At 39.1% G+C, this 27,678-nt stretch overlaps 2 protein-coding genes across 2 annotated transcripts; both read right to left on the bottom strand.

The window, feature by feature from the left end:
- Positions 1-8,486: 8,486 nt before the first annotated feature.
- LOC114469883 (dynein regulatory complex subunit 4-like) lies at positions 8,487-9,578 on the bottom strand. Its single transcript, XM_028457775.1, has one exon. It carries the CDS (start codon positions 9,538-9,540, stop codon positions 8,488-8,490), a length of 1,053 nt encoding a protein of 350 aa, XP_028313576.1. The 5' UTR covers positions 9,541-9,578; the 3' UTR covers position 8,487.
- Positions 9,579-11,412: 1,834 nt separating this feature from the next.
- Positions 11,413-13,260, bottom strand: LOC114472127 (uncharacterized). Its single transcript, XM_028461242.1, has 7 exons — positions 13,148-13,260; positions 12,914-13,050; positions 12,713-12,806; positions 12,443-12,572; positions 12,017-12,234; positions 11,766-11,936; positions 11,413-11,457 (listed from the first exon to the last, which is right to left on the bottom strand). Exons 2-7 carry the CDS (start codon positions 12,928-12,930, stop codon positions 11,413-11,415), a joined length of 675 nt encoding a protein of 224 aa, XP_028317043.1. The 5' UTR covers positions 12,931-13,050; positions 13,148-13,260.
- Positions 13,261-27,678: the final 14,418 nt, after the last annotated feature.

Genomic DNA, 27,678 nt, shown 5'->3' with positions numbered 1-27,678 from the left:
GACCATTTGCGAAGACAGATCATCAGGCATTTGAAACGGGTCGGGTAGCATACAGTTAGCAACAGTTAGCTTTGTGCTGTACCTCTCACGGCCCTCTGCGCAACGATGCTCTAAATTTGACAAATCATTTGGCTTCATTTTGATATAGTATCTGTCCCAAGTGACAGATCAAAAACTTAGGATGTTTTCAAAATGACAAGACATAGTTTTAAACATACCGGTAGTTTATTTATAAAGCACATTAAACCATGCTTAAGCTGATCAAACTGAAATAAGTGTCTTTCACGCAAGCACACACACACAAACACTCTGCGTGCACACACAAACACTGGGAACACACACAAACACTTGTGGTGCGCGCACATACAAACATTTCTGTCGGTGAAGCAAACAGCTCTGCATTATGGTCGGTGACATAAATCGCACACAACGCAACGAATCGATGATTAAATTTGTTGCCAACGCTTTTAATAGTTGATTTTTATTGATTTTATTGATTCGTTGTTGCAGCTTTAATTCATTTATCCATCCATCCATTTTCAGACCCACTTATTTCTATTTTTCAGGGTCGCAGGGGTGTTTATCTCCTGCAGCCTTAATCATCTGTTTAAATGTAATGTGTGAAATCTACTCGTCTATTCAACAAACCATGTTACCACATCAGGGAGAACTTTGCATGTAAGGTAACAGACAGTAGCCGAGCACTAACTGTAGACAGTAGACTATCTGTAACTGCACATTAATAAGCAGATAGAGATTAGGGATGTTGCTATCTGACTAGTCTATTACACAAGATTTTTTTCGAGAACAGTTCGATTTAGATGCAATAGTAGTCTCCAAGGTCAAAACGTTGTCTTTAAAAATATTGTATGTATTGAATATTTATCTAAAAACATCATCTGTATAACTAGTTATCTATCTAATAAATCAAAGATTGTCTCTCTGTGTGTGTGTGTGTGGCCCGAATGTCTCCCTGAGGGGGTGTCTGTTTGACCTGAAACTTTTTTACAAGCTTGCACACCCGCCGAGTGTGTGCCTCCATTATTTTGGAGTTATTTGGTGTTGCAAAACGCTCATTTTAATTTTATTTTGCACACGGAATAGCCAGGACGGTTTACCAGAAAACTAAACCTATTCAGCGTTTGACCTCAGTCTGTTCATTTACACCCTCTGACAATCAGTAGAAGTGTTTGTGGAGCCGATGCGGTGTCTGGTTGACCTTTTATTTTCATTTTAGTTTGACCGCTGACCCGGACGGACGGGACCCGGAAGTAGCGACTCAACAATTGTAGCAAGCATTGTAGAGAGTTGCGACAACGGAAGAGTGCCGGGATGTTTCAAATAGTTCCCAGAAGTTGTTGACGGCCAATAGCCGACCATATCAAAAACTGTCTGGTTCTTCAGACAGAGGAATATATAATATAACACGCCTCCACAATGATTATTGTTTGTTCTGTGCAAGGGTGAGTGTTTCTCTCTTAAATTATTCTATGTGTTAAGATGCTAGCAGCTAGACCGTGCGCTCACGGAGGAGCTCACGGACAGGTAGCGACACACACACACACACACGGCTGATGTGCGTGTTTGAGTGTTGGTGTGTTATTTCTACGCCGTACCACAACCACAAAGAGGAAAGATTTTTACAGCACCTTAACACCTACAATAAACAGCACTAACCATAATCACACACTTTTGTAATTAATATTGTTGATTACTTCCTTTGTTTTGGCTCCATTTGTTGCCATTAGTAATAACTAGTACATTGCCCGTCGGAAGTATGCATTCATGTGGGAGCATAGGGGGTATATTTGCGGGTGCAACTTTCCTGGTTTATTTCTATGGGACATGTGCATGACTTCATCATCACTTTTATATTGTTTTTTGTTTGGTGTATTTTTCTGTAACATATGTTTTTTGGAGTCAAGTGTATTTGTGTATCTTTCTGTTGTCTTTTTGTGCATAAATGTTTGCTGTTGTGTTTTTGTGCATTTTTTGTATAATTATTGTTTTGTTGCCATTGTAGTGTGATTCTGGAGTCATTTTGCATGTAAATATTTAGTTTTATGTAATTTTAATATAAATATTTAGTTTTGTGTATTTTGAGCCATTTTCATATTTTTGTTGTATTTTTCGGTAATGTCTGTTTTTTAAGTCATCATTATGTGTATTTTTTTTATCTTTCCGTTGTCTTTTTGTGCATTTTTTGTATAATTATTGTTTTTTGTTGCCTTTGTAGTGTGATTCTGGAGTAATTTTGTGTATTTCAGTTTGTTTTTTTTGGTATAGTTTTGTGCATTTCTGTTGTCATTTTAGTGTATTTTTTGTATAAGTATTTAGTTTAGTGTAGTTTCATATTTTTGTTGTCGTTTGGTGTATTTTTCTGTAATATATATGTTTTTTTCTCTCTCACACACGCGCTGCAGAGAAATGTGTAGCTTTCAACACAGCAGCCATTGCCGTCAATCACTTCCGGGTGAGGTCTGTCCGGTCTAAATAGCGTACGGTCAAACTAACGTTTTGAGACGGCATCATCACCAAATACGAAAAGGGTTTCATTTTTGGGTGCAAAATAAAACAGCGTGTGTGATTTCCCTGGTTTAATTCTATGGGACACGAACATGATAAATGTGTTTGTTGTTGTTTTTTTTTTACTCACTTTCATATTTTTTTGTTTGGTGTATTTTTCGGTAATGTATGTTTTTTGGAGTCATTATGTGTATTTGTGTATCTTTCTGTTGTGTTTTTGTGCATTTTTTGTATAATTATAGTTATTTGTTGCCATTTTAGTGTGATTCTGTTGTCATTTTGTGTATTTTTTGTATAAATATTTCGTTTTGTGTATTTTGAGTCATTTTCATATTTTTGTTGTATTTTTCTGTAATGTATGTTTTTTGGAGTCATGTGTATTTTTTATTCTTTCAGTTGTCTTTTTGTGCATTTAGTATATTTAAATAAATAAATACTGTGTGTGTGTGTCCCGTGAATGTTTGAGACGCTGATAACCAAACTCCATAGACGCTGTAGCGCGAATCAGAAAAGTAACAAAACTGCGCAAAACAAAACGTAAAGCTCCAAACTACATGAGTGAGTAAGTAAAATAAAGTATTATCTACAATTCGGCTGTCTTTTTAAAAAAAACAAAAATAATTTTTTACCTTTGAACCGAGTGGTAAGAGCTTAGCTTCCATGCACGGCACCACAGAGAATCTGCAGTTTTCCAGATGGAGAATTGAACGGGTTGAGGTCAAAACCGACTCTAGTGAAACAGCGCATTATTGAGCAACAGTTATATATTTTAAACAATGGGAAACGTATCTGCAAGACTCACCAGTGGCTGATGGTTTCAAATAATCTGTTCAGGGAGCTCCTGTGTCTCGGTCTAAACTATCTCCCTCTCTCTCACTCGTGTGTTTACAGTCTGTGTCTGCTTGGCTGTGTGCGCAGCGATTGGCTCTGGCCGTGCACGTGACTCTTGCTCGGGTGAGGAGCTGTGCAGTGAAATAGATATAGATGGTGCGCTAGCGCCCCCTCACATTCTGAGGTCAAAAGCTGCCATCCAGAAGTGAAATAAAATTAAAATAAACATTTTGAAATGACCAAATTACTCCAAAATAACAGATACACACACTCGGGGTATTTGGAAGCCGTCGACTTAGTTTCAGGGCGAACTCACACCGCATCGGGGAGATATTCGCTCCACACACACACACACGCACGCACACACACACACACACACACACACACACACACGCACGCACACACACACACACACACACAGAGATGTTCCTTGCTTTTATGAAGAGATTAAAGGGTTTTGGTTTAACCATTTTACATCAGGTGATTTTGCATCAGACCGAAATGTGGCGTAACACACACACACACACACACACAGGATAATCACCCCATGCACTTAGAAATGTTAAATGCTAAAAAATATTTTATTTGTATGACTTTATGTCTTTTATCAGATTCTACCTAAACCACCGCATTGGTATTTTTTACAAACTTTATTTATCAATTAATTATGTGCATGTCCCATAGAATTAAACCAGGGAAATTGCACACACTGTTTTAATTTGCACCCGCAAATATACCTCTTTATAACACTACATAACACTACAGAGTATGTACACCTCTTTGTACATCCAACCTTCAAACACATTCTCATTTGGCCATAATTTCCAACTCTACTTAAGCTCCCACATGAACACATACTTCTGACAGGCACTGTACTAGTTAGTTTAAATACTAGTGTGATGTTCACACTGTGAGAGACGAGCAGCTGAACATCAAAGTATCTCCTCAGGATGAATCAAAGGAAGCAAATCAAACAGAAAACAAACCATTGAGCTCTGGAATCAGTGTGTGGTATTTTCAAGCATTTCTTTATTTAAAGCACACAAATATTTGGACAATAAACAGTCCAACAGACAGAAGCAATAACTGCTCCATAGATAAATTGTTCTCTGCTTAGACATAATAACATCATTACCCAACATAGTAGAGAAACTAACATTAGCATGCTAGCTGTGATCAGCTGTGTGCTGACAGTTGCCCAGTTGAAATATCTGCAAAGTTTGTCAAACTTTGTCACTCATTAGCGAAAAGTATGAACAGACTGAGTAAGTTTTTATGGAGCCATCATCTCACAGCACCCATACCTGCTCTGTGCTGCAGAGACACAACAAACACTTTCTTACCGGTTCTGGCTCCAGCTCATAACCAACGCAAATAGTTTTTATTTATTTTTTTTATTTTTTATATTTACATTGGGGCTTCTGGGAAAAGCATCACATTGCCATGTTGGGAGTGAATCAATCAATCAATCAATCAATCAATCAATCAATATTTTATTTGTATAGCGCCAAATCATAACCAATGGTATCAAGACACTTTACAGTAGAGCAGTCTTAAGGACGGACTCTTCATTTTATGGATACACACATATGCATATATACGTATATACACATACATATGTATCCCACACCCAATATGAATTCATCATTGTGGCAAGGAAAACCTTCTGTTAAGCAGCAGGAACCTTGTGTTGATCCCATTCCTATGATGAACAGCCATCCACGTTATGCTGTGTTGGGTGTGTGCAGAGGAAAGGGTGGAGACAGAGTTGTTGAGACTCTGTAACTCCACACTGAGGATCCCACGGACCTGCAAGACAAAAGCCAGAAGGAGTACAGGAGCAAACACACAAGGGAAGAAGCAGACATAGAGGGAGTGTTAGAGAGAGGAATGGGACCCTCTCCGGTCCCTCTCTAACCTAAATGACCTCTCTCTTAACACCCTCTCCGGCCTCTCTCCAACCGAGCATGCCAGACCCCCCCCCCCCCCCCCCCCCCCCCCCGGCAGTCTATGCCTATTGCATCTTAATTATGAGCTATGAGCTGGTTCCTAACTAAAAGCTTTACCAAAGATGAATGTTTTGAGCCTAACCTTAAAGGTAGAGAGAGTGTCTGCCCCCCGAACCGTGGTTGGTAGATGGTTCCAGAGAAGTGGGGCCTGATAACTGAAAGCTCTTCCTCCTATACTACTTTTAGAGACAAATGGAACAACGAGTAGTCCAGCATTTTGAGAGCGTAGTGTTCTGGGGGGATTGTATGGCACTACAAGCTCCTTGAGATAGACTGGTGCCTGTCCATTTAGGGCTTTATAAGTGAGAAGAAGAATCTTGAATTCTATTCTATATTTTACGGGAAGCCAATGCAGAGATGGACTAGCTTTTCGGCGTCGCCCTGAGACAGGATAGGTCTGATTTTAGCAATGTTACGGAGATGAAAGAAGGCAGTTCTTGAAGTTTGTTTTATGTGAGAGTTGAAGGATAAATCCTGATCAAATAGAACCCCAAGGTTTCTAACAGTTGTGCTTCGTGCCAGAGTAATGCCATCTAGGGCAGTTAGGCTAGCATAGGTTTCTCTAAGGTGTCGTGGGCCCAGTACAATGACCTCAGTCTTGTCTGAGTTAAGAAGAAGAAAACTTTGGTCCATCCAGGCCCTAATGTCCTTTAGACAGGCCTCAAGTTTAGATAGCTGATTTGTCTCACCTGGCTTCATTGATACATACAGTTGGGTATCATCAGCATAGCAGTGAAAGTTAACAGAGTATTTTCTCATAACATTACCAAGGGGGATCATATAGATACAGAAGAGGATTGGACCTAGCACAGAGCCCTGAGGAACCCTGTAGCTTACTTTAGTGTACACAGAAGACCTATTATTCACGTGTACAAACTGGTACCTATCAGATAGGTAGGACTTAAACCAGTTTAGGGCAGTCCCTGTGATTCCAAGTAATTCCTCTAATCTCTCTAGTAGAATATAGTGATCTATAGTGTCAAAAGCTGCACTAAGATCTAATAAAACCAGCACTGAGAGTCGTCCTTCATCTGAAGCCCAGAGTAGATCATTAGTTACTTTAACTAAAGCAGTCTCTGTGCTGTGTTGAGCTCTAAAACCTGACTGGAAGTCCTCGAACAGGCTGTTGTTTTGAAGGAAGTCACAGAGCTGAGCCGCCACAACTTTCTCAAGAATCTTTGAAATAAAAGGAAGATTAGATATAGGCCTGTAGTTTGCTAAAGTGCTGGAATCAAGAGTAGGTTTTTTGAGAAGGGGTTTGATTACAGCTACTTTAAAGGACTGTGGCACGTAGCCTATTGATAGGGATATATTTATTGTCTCCAACAAAGATGGGCAGACTAGGGGAACAACTTCTTTAAACAGCTTAGTTGGGATCGGATCTGAAAGGCAGGTCGATGATTTGGAGGATGAAAGAATAGAGTTAAGTTCCTGAAGTCCTATATGCGTGAAACAGTTTAGGTTAGGCCTATTTACATTTAATGGTACAGCAGGCCCAGGTGAAGGCAGGGAGTGGCTAATTTTATCTCTAATCTTGTGAATTTTATCGTTAAAAAATGTCATGAAGTCCTCACAGCTGAGGGCTAGAGGAATCATGGGCTCAATAGAGCTCTGACTTTGTGCTAGCCTGGCTACAGTGCTGAAAAGGTACCTCGGATTATTTTTATTTTCTTCAATTAGTGAGAAGTAGTATGTAGATCGAGTATGTCGTAAGGCTGTCATGTATTTACTATGGCTTTCTTGCCAGAGTATTCGTGACTCCTCTGTTTTATTGGAGCGCCACATTCTCTCTAATTTACGGGTTGTTTGTTTGAGTGTGTGAGTTTCAAAGCTAAACCACGGAGCTTTCCTCTGACGTTTAATAGTTTTTTCCCTCAATGGGACAATTGAGTCCAAGGTGGATTTTAGTAGACTAGCAGAGCTATCGACAAGCAGATCCAGTTGAGAGGGGCTATAATTAATATCATAGTTATTTATTGGATGGTGCACTGAGTTTAAGGCAGCAGGAATGGCCTCTTTAAATTTAGCCACAGCACTATTGGACAGATTTCTACTCGTAACTATTTTATTGCACAGTGCGAGATCCTCTAGGATAATGTTAAAAGATATTAAAAAGTGATCTGATAGCAGAGGATTTTCAGGGTAGACTTTTAGTTCATTAATATCAAGACCATATGTTAGAACAAGATCAAGAGTATGATTTAAACGATGAGTAGCTTCATTAATAGTTTGAAAAAAGCCAACTGAGTCTATTAGGGACATAAAGGCTGAGCTCAGGCTATCACTATCTTTGTCTACATGGATATTAAAATCTCCTACTATCAGTATTTTATCAGAACTTAGGACTAAGTTTAATATAAACTCAGACAATTCTGCTAGAAATTCAGAATAAGGGCCTGGAGGACGGTAAATTATCGCAAATATGACTGGCTGGCAGGTTTTTGATTCGGTATGAGATAAATTTAGAACCAGGCTTTCAAAGGAAGTGTAATTGGCCTTTGGTTTAGGATAGATTAGGAGAGAGGAATGATAAATAGCTGCTACACCACCTCCACGGCCTATGTCTCAGGGCATATGAGTATTTAGATGACTGGGAGGAGTGGCTTCATTTAAACTATAACTAAACTTCATATAAACCCGTGAAACTGAGAAGTAACTGTGTGATCCATTGATTTTAACAATGTACCTGTAATCCGATTACCAACCATGTAAACTGTAGCTGTAACGAATTACAGTTACTTCTCATTTCTAATCTGATTACTTCATGCCATTATATGTAACCTGTTGCTACCCAACACTGCTTGGTTAGGTGCTTCATTTGATTCGCTGAATCCAGTTGGCTACAAATACATGTAAGTATAGGTGTGATAGTGCAATGGAGCAGCAGGTGTAGTTCCTTGTCTCCTCTGCAGATACAAACTACACAAACAAATAATTGCACTAAAACTCATTTATTTCAGTGAGTAGCCTGAATTTAGTGAATATACTTGTAATTCATGTATTACTACATGTAAACATATCTGTGCATAATCCCTAACACAGTGCTATTGAATAATGCTGCCCAGTTAAAGCCTGTATTCAGTAACATATACAGTGTGTCCAGTGTTTTCCAGCGTCCCTTTTACTGTTCATATTTCTTTAGCCTCTGATGCAGCATCTCCTTCATACGCTGCTTCTGTTCATTTAAAACCTTCTTATCTTGCAACCTCTCCCATTTATGTTGCTCCAGCTCATATTCAATGGCGGCCTGCAGCAGCAGCTCCTTCTCCACCTTCTGCTGATGTCGCTCCTTCTTAAGCTTGTTTAAGCGACCTTGATTTGCCCTTTGTTTGACTTTGTACTTCTCGTATTCCTCTAAGTCCATCAGCAGATGTATTTTCATGAGCTCGGCTTTCTGAATGGCCTCAGTCAGTCGTTTGTTTTCATTCTTTGCTGCCAAATGCTTCCTTTCCTGTCGTTGGGCCAACTTGTTTGCATTCTCCAACTCCTCCTTCCACTTGTCTTTCTTTTTCAGCTCACAGGCCACATTGTGAGCATTAAGTTCCGTTGCTCTTTCCAGCTCTCTGTTTTTCCGTATTTTAATTTCCTTTACACGCGTATCCATCTCATCCTCCAACGTCATAATTTCTGTTTTAAGATTTCTTGTCTCCGCCGCGTACAGATCCTCCATCCTCTGACGATAAGCGCTATCAACTTCTCGACATTTGTCTTCATACTTATTATTCAGCTCCATTAACTCCATATTCTGCTTCAGCTGCAGCTCTTGAATGCAGCTCTGCTTGTTGAGCTCTTCCGCCTTAACATTTGCCCGCAGCTCCTGAAGTTCTGTGCACAGTTCAATCTCAGTCAGGGCATGTTTGTTGTGAACCAGATTGCTCAAAGCCATGGAGTCTACCTTTGCATCAAACACCATATTTTCCCGCTCTAACTGGACATTTTCCAGTTTATCCCTATAGATATTGGTCTCAATCCGTTGGGCTTCCTCTGCCTCTATCTTCTCCCTCTGTCTGGTTCTCAGCTTGGCATTGGTCTTCTGCAGGTTCCTCCTGGACTTCTTCAAGCCTTCCAGTTTCCATTTCAGCTCGTTTAGCAACTTTGGCCTTATAGTTTGCTTTTCATGGGTGATTGCATTTTTAAAGTGCTGGATGACTTCCAACATATTTTTTTCATCCATCTTTGTTCCAAATTCCAAATGCTGGTCGACTCGAGTGATTCAGGAAGAGAAATCACAAAAGCTAGGTTTTGTGCACTTTTTTTCCTTTCATTCTTCAATGATGTCATCAGCTTCCGAGACAAGAGCTATGAAGCTGATGATGTCATCAAAGGATTTTGCCTCCACATTTCAGCTTTAGCATGGGCGCCGTGCTGGAACTATGGAACTATGGTGTCTTGGGGGAGGGTCTTTCAGTTGGGGCCAAATAAAAACAGCTTGTTTTTAGAATTGTTATGAAAGTAACTTTACAGAGAGATAAAACTCTGGAAAACAGGCACGTTTTTGGGGTTCTTTGAACAAATGGGGATGGGTAGGGTTTAAAGTTTTCCATCTCTACGACAAATTTCTGTCAATTTAAGGAATTTTAATTAAAATTTCTGTCAATTCATACACACACAATATATATATATATATATATATATATATATATATATATATATATATATATATATATATATATACACAGCAAAAAGTGGAGTGTTGATTCAACTCCCACAGAGTCAATTTTAACACTTTTTCAGGGTTTATATAGCTCCACACTCTACAGAGTTAAATTAACATTTTCAAAATAGTTAAATATCTAACACTGTGTCAGAGTTACTTTTTAACTCAATAAACTGGGTTAAATTAACACTAATCGAGTTATTATTAACACTGGTTCAGAGTTACTTTGTAACTCAATAAACTGGGTTAAATTAACACTAATCGAGTTATTATTAACACTGATTCAGAGTTACTTTGTAACTCAATAAACTGGGTTAAATTAACACTAATCGAGTTATTATTAACACTGATTCAGAGTTACTTTTTAACTCAATAAATTGGGTTAAATAACACTAATCGAGTTATTATTAATACTGATTCAGAGTTACTTTTTAACTCAATAACTGGGTTAATTTAACAGTGATTTATCATTAACACTGATTCAGAGTTCCTTGTAACCTGGTTTAGTGAGTTACATTAACAAAACATACAAGTTCTTACTTCTAATTATGAAATAATTTAATATAACTAGTAGTAAAATTAAAATGATTGACAATGACATAATTCCAAGAAAAATGATGCATTTGGCAAAAATATTTATTTTTATGGCTCTTCTCCCATTATACAATTAAAAGATTGTGAATGAAGGTATGACATATAAACTTTCATTTGTAGCTCATATGAGCTTTGAATATCAAAAGGGTTGGTGACATTTCAGTTCCATTGTTTTTATGACATGCTGTTTTTCTGTTCGTTTCACTTTGAACGCATGGTGATGGTCATCAAAGTTCACTGTAAAAAGCTCCCGTGTCAGTAAAAAAATGTCATTTTCAAGCAAAAGTACATCAAGTATTTCACCAAAGACTGGCATCTCTTCCTCCATTGAATTGCAAAACAACAAGTCCAGCTCTGTACTCAACGACCATCAACTTTCATCACCCAACTTGGTTTCGAACACCTCTTTTGACATCATTTGAAGCATTTCACTGTTGACCACATATCTTGGAGAAAATGATTTGATGGGCCCATATTCCTTTTTTTTAAAAGGAAAAGTTTCCCAATGGAAAGCAATGGACATCTGATGCCTTTTTGCAAGTGATTTGGTTATGTTTTTGAAATTTTTTAAATAATTTTTAAACAATTTGTGCTTCGCCTCAAACCTCATAGACCAGACAAACAATAAGAGGCCAATTTTCCGAATAGAAGATGGACAGTGAATCATAAAATGATGCTTGGGAATCAAGTTTCTTTGAGGACACAAGTGCTTGAATAATTTGTGGTGGTCAACAATGAGATTTTTCAAATACACAGTCATACCCAAAGTGAGAGAAGGAGAAAGAACAATGTCCATTATTTGGAGTAAGAGTAGTAGTAATTCCCAGTGTCCGTTTCCCGCTGGAATAATGTCACCAAACAAAAGAGGGATGTTTTTCACGAGACACAATGTCTGGATGGAGTTCAAGCCAATGCCATTGCCAGCACTATCCAAAATGATTTTTGTGGGGCGGTTTTTTCTCTTAGTAGTAGGCAGTAAACATCTTTTTTGAGTCATTCACGTTTATTTCTTAGAGAAGAAATAAACAATCTACATTGAAGAAATTTAGTTACAAAAAAATGTAATAAAATCAAATAATTCTTATTTAATAGAGTTTTGGAATGTAACTGCTTGTAACAAATTCTAAAGAGCAAAACTCACTTGTTGCCTCATCACTTCCTGGTTGACTCTCTGCTGACTGAACCAATTCACGCAGCTCCGGTGTTGAGGTGAGCTGCTTGGCCTCTTTGATGACGTTAGATCTGAAGATCGGATCCCATTTCTGAAGCAGTCTGGTGGATACCTCATCATCAAACAGAAGAGTGAAGTCTTGATTCACCTGTGAGAAAGAAAATATATTACTACCACCTTCAGAACCAAATTTCAAGTCCTTCAAAACATAGACCACTGCATACTTACTAATCCTTTTGTATCCATGAATCTTGGGAAGATAGACAGGATATCAACAATTTTGGCAGGGTCATTGATAAGTTTTCGACGATGTTGAAATGTCTCTCTCATCTTTTGGAGAATTAAAGAAGTGTCTGTTGCATGGTTGAGCAAAGAGATTGCCTCTTGGCAGGCATCTCCCTCAAGCTGCTTCTCAACATCACTGGATCGTTGCAAATTAGGGCCCCCTGAAGGAAAGAACACAACAGTTTAAAGAAAATAAGCCCTATCTGCTGATCAGATAGGTAAATAAAAACAAAATAACATTTCAGACCTACAAACAGAGTTGTGGAAAAGGTGAGAACATAAGACCCTTAAACCCTTTCATTCAATTCTATACTGGTTGACATCAAAAATGGTGACTATAGTCTAAAAGGCACTTAGCAAGTATGTTACCTCCTCCTCCCCCTTGCGAAAAGCCAGTGGGGCTATTTGGAGCTACAGATCCTCGTCGACTCTTTCTTTTGACTGTCTTCAGACGCCAAGAAATGTAGCCTGTGCTGCTTGCAGCTTCATAGAAGTGTTCCTAAAATGGAAATTAATTCACAATGTGTTGTCACTCATAAGTAATCTTAGAATTTGAACATCCCCTCAAACACAACCCAAAACATACAAATTATGTAAAACAAATAAAATAAATAAAAGTAAAATAATAACTATACATACATAGCCTTTCTTGAAGTAAGGGTCTTTGAGGGACGGGAACACAGTCACTATCCCCAGAGCATATTCTTCTATAATAGCTTTGGTGGGGATGTGCCTGAGAAGAAAGATTGAGGTGGAATTATTTATGTAATTTGCATTCTTTATGTAATGGTTAAACAGTTATTTTTCTTATCAAAGTCTTAATAAAGAGGACAAGATTACCCATGTTTATCAATCATGTGGGCCACTATTATATTGACCAGTAGTCTTCGGGTAGCATCTGTAAGAGTTTGTGTTGTGTGATATTCCTCGAGAACCTCTTTACCACCTGAACTGGTTTCAAGTAATGTTTCGATCAACTTAAGGAAAAAAAAAGAAAGCCAAGAAAAATTGTGATTAACAGCAGAATAATAGATACATTTAAAGAAATCTGTGAGAAGTGAGGATTGTTGCAACCTTTTTAGCAGACGCTGCATTGATTATTCCTTCAACTCTGGATTTCTTCCTAGGGACCTCATCTAGAAGTATAGTTGATGCACTTGAACTGAAGCTAGATTCAGACCACTCAGATGGAGGACAAGGAGGAATCGGAAAACCCTAGAGGGAAAAGAAAAATAATTATTTTGCACTGCAAAAGTGAATTACATTAATTCCACAATATACTTAACACTGTTGACAGATTTGAGAAAAAAATATATAGGTTACACCATCTGGAATTGGATTGGGTCATACCATTGACCGCTACATTTCTTACCATCATTTGAGAAAGCTGTTAGAACCAGACTGCCTTGGCTGACAAGGTCACTGAAAATGTCTTCATCAACTTCTGTTCCCGTTGTATCTTTGTACACTACTTTTGCGTCAGGTGGCATGCAAAATCTCTCAATGACTAGAAAAAGATAAAACAGACTTAGATAAAATCCCATACACAATATTCATTCAATTTTTAGTCTATATGTAAAAACAAACCTTTTTCATGGAACTCCATGAAATCAAACTGTCCATGGACATCATTCACCTTCACATACTTCTGCTGTTGGCAGTAACGAACCTGGATCAGCATGCTGAGACCTACAAAAAACAAATAAATTAAATTGACAGTAATAAGCACTTGATGTAAAAAACAAAACAAAATGAAGCAATTCAAGTTGAAATGATTAATAACACTTATAAACACACATCATGCAGGTTATACCCTGTAAAGACTGTCAAAGCTTTGACACACATGCAGTGGATTTTAAAATAATCCTGTCAAGCTTGGTCACTTAGTCTGTACATTTGCATGGCCCGATAGAGTGCATCTGCGATTTTTGGACATGTGAATGGTAAAACGAATCAATGGTGCCCCCTTGAACATTTTATTTGCCCCAGATTTCTGTGATGAATCCTGATCAAATGTTACTCACGTCCGTTTTTTGTCTTTTGTAATAAATTGTTTGGGTTTTTTTTTAATTTTCTGCCTTTTCCAGTCAAAAAAAGTTATGTAAGAGTTTTGTACATAATTAAATGTGTAAATAAAATTATTGAACAAAAAAAAAAAAAAAGAAAAATATTTGCCCCAGACTAGCACTGATGACATAACTGTAAAAAACTTCTGCAAAATATTCAAAAACATTCTAAAACGTACAGTCGAATTTGTCGAACCAAATAATCCCAGCTACAGGTCAACTGACACCGCACCCTGTGGTCACAGTTTTTGTCAGGTCACAGATTCTGTCACAACACCGGCACAGTCAAGTCCACTGAGTCCGACCTCTGTGGTAGCGGTGGCGGGGTAGTCTCTGCATCTGGCCACTCTAAAGGCGCGTTGACACCGGACGCGGCAGAACCCGTCGAAAGCGTCAGGTTTACATCCAATATACATTGTGGACGCTAGTGATGCGCGGGGTCGGGATTTTTTCAACCGGCGGGGCCCAGCATAAATGGCTAAAACCAACCCGCACCACCTGCCCCGAGCTTCTGCCTCTATTTACAGAACCCGCCCCAACCCAACCAGCAAGAATAAAATCCACAGACAGAATGGTCATACTAATCCGTTATATTTTAGCTAGTATGCATGGAAAGTGGAAACAGACTCCATATTGCAACAGCTGCATCATTAGCACATTTCACCGAACACTTCGGTGAACAAGTGCTTGCTTCACCAAGCAAGCGTAACAAAATAACTGTAAACTCCTGACCTTATCTTTGACCGCATTTCCTCCTCCATGTTGTTACGGTTAGTAAAGAAAAAAGGATATTCCACATGGTGCACACGCCTCACGATGTACGATGTGTGTTGATTTGCTTGGACGTGACTAACTCTGTTAAACAACTCCAACACTGAACACCATTTGAATCAGAATGTGTTAAAATAACACCCTAAGAGTGGAAATCAACTCTGATTCATTTACGTCTGAAATATCAACACTCCAATTTTTGTTGTGTATATATAAGCAAAAAAGGTGTGTGTGTGTGTGTGTGTGGAGCGAATATCTCCATATCTCCCTTTGTCAACGGCTTCCAAATACACCAAGTTCATGCATCTGTTATTTTGGAGTAATTTGGTCATTTCCAAATGTTTATTTTCATTTTATTTCACTTCTGGACGGCACAGAATGAAACCTATTCAGCTTTTGACCTCAGAGTGTGAGGGGGCGCTAATGCACCATCTATATCTATTTCACTACACAGCTCACTTGCGGTGCATGCAAGAGCTCCTGTGGACTTCTCTTTTGAGGAAAAATACTTTTTTTAACTGTTCCTTATTTGGTGATGACGTTTCAAAACAATTATTTTCATGTTAATTTGACCGTACGCTATTTAGACCAGACAGACCTCACCCTGAAGTTATTGACGGCAATGGCTGCTGTGTTGGCAGCTGCACATTTCTCGGCAGCATGTGTGTGTGAGAGAACCAACGGAGGAGATTAGAGTCCCAGGTAGAGTCTCACACACACACACACGTCGATCAGGTGCGCTTCACTATCACTATATACAGTACGTGACATGTGTGCAGGTATGTGAGTTGCCGGTTTTTTTAGGTGAAATTCAGCCAGTTTGGGCCCTTTCTTTTTTTTGTTATATAGCTAAATTCACAAACAAAAAATAGCACCACACATCATTTGTTTAAATGAAAGTCAGTACAAATATTATTAGTCATACGTAATACAAAGAGTTTGTACCATCTCTACCTAAACTCCAGCAGGTGGATTACATATAATCACTGCTTAACAGCTATACAGTATGTGTCACAGGCAGGTAAGATTCTAACAACAAAAGTTGGATTGTAATTGTAATGACTTTATTAAACCAGTAATAGTGCAAACTGCATACAGTGCCTTTAATGCACAACACATTTATTTTTTTTAAGATTTGTCACAAATACATAAAGAGTACAGCACGAGTACCGGGCACAACATACACACAATGCACTTTCCTACCACTACTACATTACCCATAAGCCAACGCACTTAAAGGAGCTAGTTCAGGCACAGCTAACATCTACCTATATTGTGATTTCCACGAGTGGCATTTTCTCATTTTTTGGTAATCCAAAACATCACCAAAATGTAACCACCTGTTCCTTGTCCCATTATCAACATTTCCTGAAAATTTCATCCAAATTCGTTCATAACTTTCAAGTTATCTTGCTAAAAGACTGTCGACATCAAACATGTTCTATTGTTCTAAAATACGGTAGAACTGATGACAGAATTTTACAGATGTTCCACAGTGTGGATGGGAAAATGAAGGTGCTGATCATACAATTAGAATATCATGAAAAAGATTTATTTCAGTAATTCCATTCAAAAAGTGAAACTTGTATAATGTATATATTCATTTCTTACAGACTGACATTTTTCAAGTGTTTATTTATTTTAATGTTGATGATTATAACTGACAACTAATGAAAACCCCAAATTGAGTATCTCAGAAATATAGAATATTGTGTAGAAGTTCAATATTGAAGACACCTGGTGCACCTGCAAAGGCCTTTAAATGGTCTCCAGTCTAGTTCTGTAGGTCTATACAATCATGGAGAAGACTGCTGACCTGACAGTTGTCCAAAAGACGGCCATTGACACCTTGCACAAGGAGGACAAGACACAAAAGGTCATGGCTAAAGAGGCTGGATGTTCACAGAGCTCTGTGTCCAAGCACATTAATAGAGAGGCGAGGCGAGATGTGGTAGAAAAAAGTGTACAAGCAATAGTGATAACCACGCCCTGGAGAGGATTGTGAAACTAAACCCATTCAAAAATGTGGGAGAGATTCACAAAGAGTGGACTGTAGCTGGAGTTAGAGCTTCAAGAACAAGCACAGACGTATGCAAGACATGGGTTTCAGCTGTCACAATCTTTGTGTCAAGACACTGAACTAGAGACAGCGTCAGAAGCGTCTCGTCTGGGCTAAAGACAAAAAGGACTGGACTGCTGCTGAGTGGTCCAAAGTGATGTTCTCTGATGAAAGTACATTTAGCATGTTCTTTGGAGATCAAGGTCCCAGAGTCTGGAGGAAGAGAGGAGAGGAACAGAATCCACGTTGCTTGAGGTGCAGTGTAAAGTTTCCACAGTCAGTGATGGTTTGGGGTGCCATGTCATGTGCTGGTGTTGGTCCACTGTGTTTCCTTAGTTCCAAGGTCAACGTAACCGTCTACCAGGAAGTTTTAGAGCACTTCCTGCTTCTGACCAACTTTATGGAGATGCAGATTTCATTTTCCAACAGGACTTGGCACCTGCACACAGTGCCAAAGCTACCAGTACCTGGTTTAAGGACCATGGTATACCTGTTCTTGATTGGCCAAATAACTCACCTGACCTTAACCCCATAGAAAATCTGTGGAGTATTATGAAGAGGAAGATGTGAGACACCAGACCCAACAATGCAGAAGAGCTGAAGGCCACTATCAGAGCAACCTGGGCGCTCATAACACCTGAGCAGTGTCACAGACTGATCCACTCCATAACACGCTGCATTACTGCAGTAATTGAGGCAAAAAGAGCCTCAACTAAGTATTGAGTGCAGTACATGATCATAATTTTCATGTTTATACTTTTCAGTTGGTCAACATTTCTACAAATCTTTGTTTTGTATCAGTCCTAAGTAATATTCAAATTTTCTGAGATACTGAATTCAGGATTTTCATTAGTTGTCAGTTATAATCATCAAAATTAAGAAATAAACATAATAATAAACAGAATATGTATATATATATATATTTTTGGTAGCCAGAACATCACCAAAATGTAATCACCTGTACCTTGTCTCATTTATCAATTTTCCTGAGAATTTTATTTAAATCCGTTCATAACTTTTCAAGTTATCTTGCTAACATACTGACAGATAAACACAGACAGACAAATGGAGGTCTCTGCGTTTAGCGGAGGTAATATGCCACACCAAAATACACCAGTTTCCTTTGATAGCTTCTACTTAAATGTGTAAAAAAACACATCTCACATACATTTTCCAATTACATTTCCTCCTTTTGCACTGACATTTTTCCTTAAAGACAGACCTATAAAGAAGACTTATTATGACAGAATAACAAAAATGTCCATATTACATCATTACACGAATTCAATTTTTTTGGCTGAAAAATTTCCAGTCAGTTTGGTTTTTTTTTTGGTTTTTTTTTGCTTTATACCCCGGGATGGGTGAAAAATAGTATAATACTGGACCTTTAATCGCAGATGCTGAAATTGTGATCAAGATTAAAATTTGATTAATTGTGCAGCCGAAAATAGGAGCTTGTGTGCATGTAAATAACGGCAGGATCCTGGTTGCTTAACGCAGCAGTAGGATTCACTGCTGCCTCTATTGAGCAGCAGTGAATCCTGGTTGCCTTTATTTAGATGCACACAAAGCTCTTCTCTCCTTAATGGCGTCTACAAAACAGCAGAGTGGGGACGGTCGCCCCCTGTGGCCACAGGATTTTTTTGAGTCACGGTTTTAATTTATCATCTCTCAGTAAACAAAAGAGGTTTACATTGAATCTTTTAGGTTTTACTGATTTGTAAAACAACTCAAAGCAGCACAAGTTGTAATTTTGACTGAAAAAGCTGCTCAATGATCCTGAATGCTTCACTTCCTATAGAACTCAATGGACTAAAATAGAATAGAATAGAATAGAATCAACTTTATTGGCCAAGTTATGTTACACACGAGGAATTTGACTAGGTGATCTGTGCTCTCTTCAGTAGTGTAAACATTAAATAACATTAAATAATAACAATTAACTAGAAAAAAAAAATATAAACATAAATACCAGTCTCTCAAAGGACTTCATGACTATGGACGTCAGAGCAATGGGTCGATAGTCCTTGAGTCCTGTGATCAGAATCAGAAGAATCAGAAGAGCTTTATTGACCAGGTACAGTTTAGAACAATACAAAGAATTTGACTTGGTAGTTGCAGTGAAAGAAGACACATCAACACACCGGAGCAGCCATTTGCGGCGCCCACATAGTTAGGTGAAAAAGGGATCAACAACAGGAGGAGAGGAGGGGTGAGGGGAAAAAAAAACTGCCAGTTTGAAACTGATTTCCCTAAACAGAGAAAGCAGTGTGAAACCAGGAAAAAAAAAACGCCTCCGCAAACATAAATGTAGGCATGACACAGTCAAACAACTCGAGACAAGGCATGTGGGAAGGGTTGGGTGGGAGGTTGGCTGGGGGAGGGGGTCAGGTGGGAAGAACAGCAGGATTCCAGCCGTTTGGGGACATGGTGCTGCCAATGGGCGCTGCAACCACGCCTCCATGCAGCTGCGGATGGGAGGTGGAGAAAGATGGCCAACGAGGCATTTGAAGTTGAAGACCTGTAGCTGCGTTACTGACAACCAGATGACGTGTGGAAAAGTTCAGCATCAAGAGTTCCAGGTGGGAATGTAGGGAAGGAGCGGGGGGAGGGAGTGGGGGTAAGAGCCGCCGTCTGCAGAAAGAGTTGAGACAACCTTGGCTTTAGCCTTGGGTAGCTGGGGAGCCGAAAGGGAAATAAGCAATGTGATTTGATACAGGCTATGTCAATTTCCAATAGCCTTCTGTCCTGAGTCTCTCTGCTGTAATCCAAGGAGTGGCCTAGTTTCCACTTCCAAGCCGGGTCTCCAACTTCTCCCAGTTGTTATCCATAACGCGTAGACGATCCAAAAGCAGCTCTTGTATTCAGAGAGTGCGACTGTCCTCGTCGAGAGAAGCAAGAAGATGGCAGGTTTCTTTGGGACTGGGATGATGCTGGAGCTTTTGAAGCAGGAGGGTACTTCACACAGCTCCAGTGATGTGTTGAAGATCCGTGTGAAGGTGGGGGCCAGCTGCTCAGCACAGGCTTTCAGGCAGGAGGGAGACACTCCATCTGGTCCTGGAGCCTTTCTGATCTTTTGTTTCTTGAATAGCTGGCACACATCTCCTTCATTGATCTTCAGGGCAGGTGGGGGGTCAGAGGGTGAGGTAGGGGGTTGAAGTGGGGGGGGGGGTGGGGGGGGGGGGGGGGGGGGTGGGGGGGGCAGGAAGAGCAGAGTCCAGGTGATGGGCTGATGCTAATGAGCTGGGGAGTGGGTGTGAAAACCTGCAGTAGAAGCTATTCAGGTCTTCAGCCAGTCTATTGTTATCTGCAGGGTGGGGGGAGGGTTTCCTGTAGTTTGTAACCTCACGCAGGCCTTTCCACACTTCTGAAGGGTCTTTGTCTGAGAAGCTTTGTTTTAGCTTTTCAGTGTAGCACCTCTTGGCTACACTGAATTCCTTAGACAGTGTGTTCTTGGCCTGCTTAAACAGGTCCCAGTCCCCACTCGTGTAGGCTTCCTCTTTAGCCTGATGCAGCATCCTAAGTTGAGGTGTGCACCAGGGTTTGTTGTTGTTGTTGTTGTATGTGCAGAAGGTCCTGGTCTGCACACACGTGTCCTCACAGAAGCTGATGTAAGATGTCACAGTGTCAGTCAGTTCATTTAGGTTGTCTGATGCAGCTTCAAAAACCCCCGTCAGTGCAGTGAAAGCAGTCCTGTAACTCATGCTCCTACAGGCTTAGCAGATTTAAACTTCTGCCTGTAGGTCGGGATGAGGTGAATCAGACAGTGATCAGAGAGCCCCAAAGCCGTTCCTAACCAGCTCTGTACATGTGTAAAACCATGGGGGGCCATTGTCTGGCCTGCGTAGGTGTGAACTGCACCGCAGGGGGGTTAACGGCCCGATGGTCCTGCTGGAAGATGTGGTCCAAACACCGTGCCAGACAGGCACGGTTGGCCGCGCATGCGCACGCACAACTCGCCACGACCCGCGCGCAAAATGTGATGACGTTGGTACCGCGCGACGCTTTATGGCACATAAACATCCGCATTCCGCAATGACAGCAGTGTCAGAAGTGCTCGTTAACCGATGAAAAGTTCAGAGTTGGCGTTAACTGATATATATGAACAACACCACAGAGAACTCATGGAGGAAGAGGACAACATGACTGTCAGGACTTCTCTTTGTTCAGCCGACAGCAGCTCATCATCAGGTCCGGGTATTTCCGAGGGTATAAATATACATATAAACACATATTACTGGTATATTAACCCATATAAACCAGAAAATATAGAAATGGGACATTTTACTGCTGCAAATGTGTAACATATTACTGGTATTTTGTGGACAGGACACATGTGGTTGGCTATTATATAACCCAGAAAAAATGGAAATTGGACATTGTACTGCTGCTAATGTATAAATAATATAAATATATATATATATATGGTGTTTCAGTGTTCTGGGACACATACTCACAAACTCTGTAGAATGAAAACAAACACAGTGTCTTGGGGAGCAAAGTGTAGTGTATTAATTTATTCATCTAAATGTAACCAAAAACAGAACATCACAAATACAAGCCCAAATAAATGAAATGTCTGAAAGAAAGGTAATAATTTTCCAAACAAAAATCAATAAGCCAGAAATAAAGTGCAACCTTTTGCAAAATGTAACATGAACCTTAAAAACAAAACATTTAAACATTGGAAGTACAAGGATGGGAATATTATGACAGCAGAACCTGGAACAAGACTGCAAAATGTTGCAACTATTTATTTATTTTTAATCTTATTTTAGTTCTCTTCTTAGGTCGTGTTGTGTTATAGTGCACATGTGGCAATACCAATTATCAGTATGTGTAGTTCCTGTTAGTCCTGCACAACTGTAATGAATTGCTCAGAAATCTACATGTGTCCTGTTCTCAAAATACCAGTAATATGTTACACATTACACAGCCGTAAAATGTCCCATTTCTATATTTTTTGGTTTATATGGGTTAATATACCAGTAATGTGTTTATATGCATATTTATACCCTCAAAATTACCATGGATTTTTGGGTTTTACTCGGACCCCTCATCATCACATCTCTGCAGAAGAAGACCCTCTGCTGAACCTCAGCCCTTTAACAACTCACTATTTTCATAATTTAATAATTTAAAACTATTTCTACCTTTGTTTTTCTGTTTGCATGTCGTTTGCTTTGTATTTAATAAAATGGTTTCTCCAACAGTTGGTTAAATCTACACATTTATACTGTATATAATACACATACAGGATGATGTGTAACAATAATCAGTAAAATTAGCTGTAAACACATTTTTAGAACTAAATATAAGGTTATGCTGTGAACAGAAAGAAAGGAAGACGAGCCAGATAATTCTAAACTTTAGAATATAATACAATCATAACTTTTAATCAGAAATATGACTCTTCTCAAAACAACAAACTTTGATATCTTTGTCATACAAAAAAAAAAAAAAAAAAAGTTCACTGACGGTGACATTGAGATCTCAATGTCACCATCAGTGAACCTTTTCTTATTTGTAAATTATTCACTGAATGCTTCTCTGGTGGCGTGTGCAGTGGTTGTTGTTATTATTATTAATGTATGAAGCCAACATTACTGCAGCTCTGCACATCATTGTTGTCCTGTTAAAGTATTTTTATACAAATACTTAAAAACAATCTGAAATTAGTGATGACTCAAGTAAATCACCTTTATTATGCATTATAACAATCTGTTCCTTAAGTCTCTAAATTATTGAAACTTAAAAACATCTAAAAAATAAAATTACAGAAAATTAAATAATCATTTAATATACGTTTCAATAAATAAGTGCATCCCATGTTCCCATGTTGACTCTGAGCTTTATTCTGTCTGTTGTCTGTAGAAGTGATGGGTCTAGACCAGATGATGGAAACTAGGATCAGCTCATGGTTTTAATGTCCAGGGAGGGGCGTGTCCACCCTGCATGGACTTAAAGAAGAAGAAATAAAAGAAGAGTTAGATAATGTCATGTTCATCAAAAGGAAAACTGAAAGTGATGGAGATAAATATGCTCAGATGGACTCACACACACACAAAGTTTAAACAAACACACAAATAATCTGTCCTAAACTGTCTCACACATTAAAAGCATCCTTTAAAGTAGCTGTAATCAAACCCCTTCTCAAAAAACCTACTCTTGATTCCAGCACTTTAGCAAACTACAGGCCTATATCTAATCTTCCTTTTATTTCAAAGATTCTTGAGAAAGTAGTGGCGGCTCAGCTCTGTGAATTTCTTCAAAACAACAGCCTGTTCGAGGACTTCCAGTCAGGCTTTAGAGCTCAACACAGCACAGAGACTGCTTTAGTTAAAGTAACTAATGATCTACTCTGGGCTTCAGATGAAGGACGACTCTCAGTGCTGGTTTTATTAGATCTTAGTGCAGCTTTTGACACGATAGATCACTATATTCTACTAGAGAGATTAGAGAAATTACTTGGAATCACAGGGACTGCCCTAAACTGGTTTAAGTCCTACCTATCTGATAGGTACCAGTTTGTACACGTGAATAATAGGTCTTCTGTGTACACTAAAGTAAGCTACGGGGTTCCTCAGGGCTCTGTGCTAGGTCCAATCCTCTTCTGTATCTATATGATCCCCCTTGGTAATGTTATGAGAAAATACTCTGTTAACTTTCACTGCTATGCTGATGATACCCAACTGTATGTATCAATGAAGCCAAGTGAGACAAATCAGCTATCTAAACTTGAGGCCTGTCTAAAGGACATTAGGGCCTGGATGGACCAACATTTTCTTCTTCTCAACTGAGACAAGACTGAGGTCATTGTACTGGGCCCACGACACCTTATAGAAACCTATGCTAGCCTAACTGCCCTAGATGGCATTACTCTGGCACGAAGCACAACTGTTAGAAACCTTGGGGTTCTATTTGATCAGGACTTATCCTTCAACTCTCACATAAAACAAACTTCAAGAACTGCCTTCTTTCATCTCCGTAACATTGCTAAAATCAGATCTATCCTGTCTCAGGGCGACGCCGAAAAGCTAGTCCATGCTTTTGTTACCTCTAGACTGGATTATTGTAATTCTCTTTTAGCAGGCTGCCCGAGCAAGTCGCTTAAGACACTTCAGCTGGTTCAAAATGCTGCAGCACGTGTACTGACTAAAACTAGGAGAAGAGATCACATTACTCCTGTATTAGCCTCTCTGCATTGGCTTCCCATAAAATATAGAATAGAATTCAAGATTCTTCTTCTCACTTATAAAGCCCTAAATGGACAGGCACCAGTCTATCTCAAGGAGTTTGTAGTGCCATACAATCCCCCCAGAACACTACGCTCTCAAAATGCTGGACTACTCGTTGTTCCATTTGTCTCTAAAAGTAGTATAGGAGGAAGAGCTTTCAGTTATCAGGCCCCACTTCTCTGGAACCATCTACCAACCACGGTTTGGGGGGCAGACACCCTCTCTACCTTTAAGGTTAGGCTCAAAACATTCCTCTTTGGTAAAGCTTTTAGTTAGGAACCAGCTCATAGCTCATAATTAAGATGCAATAGGCATAGACTGCCGGGGGGGGGGGGGCTGGCATGCTCGGTTGGAGAGAGGTTGGAGAGGGCGTTAAGAGAGAGGTCATTTAGGTTAGAGAGAGACCGGAGAGGGTCCCATTCCTCTCTCTAACACTCCCTCTATGTCTGCTTCTCCCCTTGTGTGTTTGCTCCTGTACTCCTTCTGGCTTTTGTCTTGCAGGTCCGTGGGATCCTTAGTGTGGAGTTACAGAGTCTCAACAACTCTGTCTCCACCCTTTTCTCTGCACACACCCAACACAGCATAACGTGGATGGCTGTTCATCATAGGAATGGGATCCACACAAGGTTCCTGCTGCTTAACAGAAGGTTTTCCTTGCCGCCATGATGAATTCATGTTGGGTGTGGGATACATATGTATGTGTATATACGTATATATGCATATGTGTGTATCCATAAAATGAAGAGTCCGTCCTTAAGACTGCTCTACTGTAAAGTGCCTTGAGATACCATTGGTTATGATTTGGCGCTATACAAATAAAGATTGATTGATTGATTGATTGATTGATTGATCTATTTACACTTATATTAATGTACACAAAGACTAGCTCCACAAAATCAGAACGACATTTATTGATCCAGAAATTAAACTGATCTTACCTTTATAGGCTCAGTTTCCTCCTTTGTTTTCAAATCCATTTGAACCTTCATTCATGGTGGTTTTTATCGTCAGAGAAAGTCTTTCATTTTTAATAAATCCACCGTTATTTGGTCTGTTTTAATCTCTTTCTTTCTCACTCACCTGGTTCTCTCGTGTCGATTTCGTCAAAACAAAGTGGCATCTTTAATGTTTCCGTTACGTGTGAGTAAAATTACCGCAATGTACCGACACTGGCTGTAAAGAGCAACTTATTATCTTTCATAAACTAGTGGAATTTCTCCGATAGAGCAAATATGAGCAGAGTTACGGTCATTTAAATTAACGTGATGCGTTCAGGGGCCCTGGGAAACCCAGTCCGTGAAAAAAGCACGTGTCTGGGTAAATCTTGGTTTATAGTTACCCTACGCAACAGAAAATATGAAATTAACAGAATGTACTGTCAACAACAAACCCAGAGTCGCTTAATGGTGACGTAACGCCATACGCGTGTCATAAATTAACGTGATGATGTGTTTCTCTGTGGGAACCGAGTTGAGCTGGTGATCACGTCTGTTCTACCGTGTCAGAAAAGGGACAGGGAGGGGGGGATTTCTGCTGTGAGCTTGGAACGGCCCCAGTTGCCAGTGTGAGTACACCCTTACACAGTTTAAAATCCTAAACATGATGACAGCCATGATGATAGTGAAGACAGCATTGTTGATGAGTTCCGGGCAGGATTTAAGAATTAATAACATGATAAATGCACAGCGTTCTTCTCCTCCGTGCACCGCAGCGTCACATTGAGCTATTCAGCTCTGTTTCTGTAGAGAGAAAGAGAGAGGAAATGTAGCAAATGAATGTTTAATGCTTATTTTTTACTTAAAAATAATCACACTGAATATTACCAATAGCTTACAAAATGACGATGAAAACACACAATATAAGAGAAAAATAAAATAGTAAAGAATAAAAAGAACAAACAGCAACAAAATACACAGAATGATACCAAAAAAACACACACACACACGCAAAGAAAGAAAAATACTTACCATTACCAGCAACACACAAAACAACACTAAGACACACTAAATGAGAGAAAAACACACAAAAGCACTTCAAATTACACAAAAATAACAGAGAAACATACAAAACGACATAAGAAACAACCAAAAACACACACACTGAGAGAGATTATTTTAAATAATACCAACAACACACAAAAACAAAAACACACAAAATAAGAGTAAAAATATACTGAATAATAAAAACAACACACAAACAACAACAAAACACACAAAATGATGATAGAAATGATCTTGATTAGAACATGAACTGATGAACAAAAATGATAAAGTATAGAAATACACCTATTTAGGAGGCACTACATTTACATAATGAGATTCTTTAAAATGAGTTATCGCTCATTAATTCCATCATTATGGTCTAAAATTGCTTTTTATAGTATTCTTAGCAAAATGTTGTAGTTGGACAAAGGGAGTACTTAAGTTAAAAAAATTTGAGAACCACTGATATAGACTTTTTTATCAATCATTTTTTAACAATTACCCAAAAAAAGTTAACTGGAGCATCAAACGTCCGTCCTTTTTGTTCCCTTTTGTTTGTCCTGTATCCTTTTCACTACAGCAGCAGCATCTCTGTGCGTAATACTAGAAGATTTGCATTTGAGGTACTAAATTTTTATACACAAAAACAGGCAACAAAAACAGTTCCGAGTTTGATAAATGTGATTGTGGTCACTGCATGTGGGGGTGTTTACATTTCTTCCTTCAAATTCTTTGCACCCCACAGCTGATCCGCCCTCATTGCATATTATTCATCGGTGGCAAACATGCTAAATGCATTGTGCACGATATATTACGTGCTGGACAAACACAATCCTTACTGCATGGGATTTGCATCGTTTATCAGCTCGTGTAGTGACGTTTGCACACATTTTTGCAGTCGCAAACCTTTAAAGGTCCAGTATTTTGCTATTTTTCACCCATCTTCATTTGTTATAAGAACTCCAACAAAAGGTTTGTTCTCCCAAATGTGCCAGTTTTCCAGAGTTTTAGCCTGACACTTCTAAAAACAGGCTGTTTATACTGCCCCATAATGTTAACCTTTGCCGACGCTCAAGCAGACAAAGAAGGAAAAAGATAAATCTGGGTCTCTGATTAGTGGATTAGTAATGATCAAGTCTATTTTTCTGCACTAGTTAGTTCTATGACATGTTATTTTGCGAGCAGAAACAGCTCAAAGGTATGATGGAAGAGAGGATGGAGGTAGACGGGGTGGGCAGAGGTGTATAGAGTACTGATAGATCTTAGTCAAGTAGAAGTATTGTTACTTGATTGAAATTGTACTCAAGTACAATTAAGTCATACATAAAATACTCATGTACAAGTAAAAAGTAGCTCCATTAAATAGTACTCAAAGTAAAAGTTACTAGTTACTTTCTTATTTTTCAATAAAAATAAACACCAATGAATTCAATTCAAAATAAAGAAATTGTCAGGCTCTAATTATAGCAAAATTAATAAACTCAAAAAT

Source organism: Gouania willdenowi, chromosome 1 (genome assembly GCF_900634775.1).
Source record: "Gouania willdenowi chromosome 1, fGouWil2.1, whole genome shotgun sequence".
Taxonomy (NCBI): Eukaryota; Metazoa; Chordata; class Actinopteri; order Blenniiformes; family Gobiesocidae; genus Gouania; species Gouania willdenowi.
This window is presented reverse-complemented; position numbering and strand designations above follow the sequence as displayed.

Coding starts and splice junctions, on each gene's coding strand:
- LOC114472127 (XM_028461242.1), bottom strand. Junction 12,573..12,712: donor CTTACTTCAAGAAAGGCTAT/GTATGTATAGTT, acceptor TTTCCATTTTAG/GAACACTTCTATGAAGCTGC. Junction 12,235..12,442: donor TTCGCAAGGGGGAGGAGGAG/GTAACATACTTG, acceptor TCTTTCCTTCAG/GGGGCCCTAATTTGCAACGA.
- LOC114469883 (XM_028457775.1), bottom strand. CDS start 9,540: ATGGATGAAAAAAATATGTTGGAAGTCATCCAGCACTTTAAAAATGCA.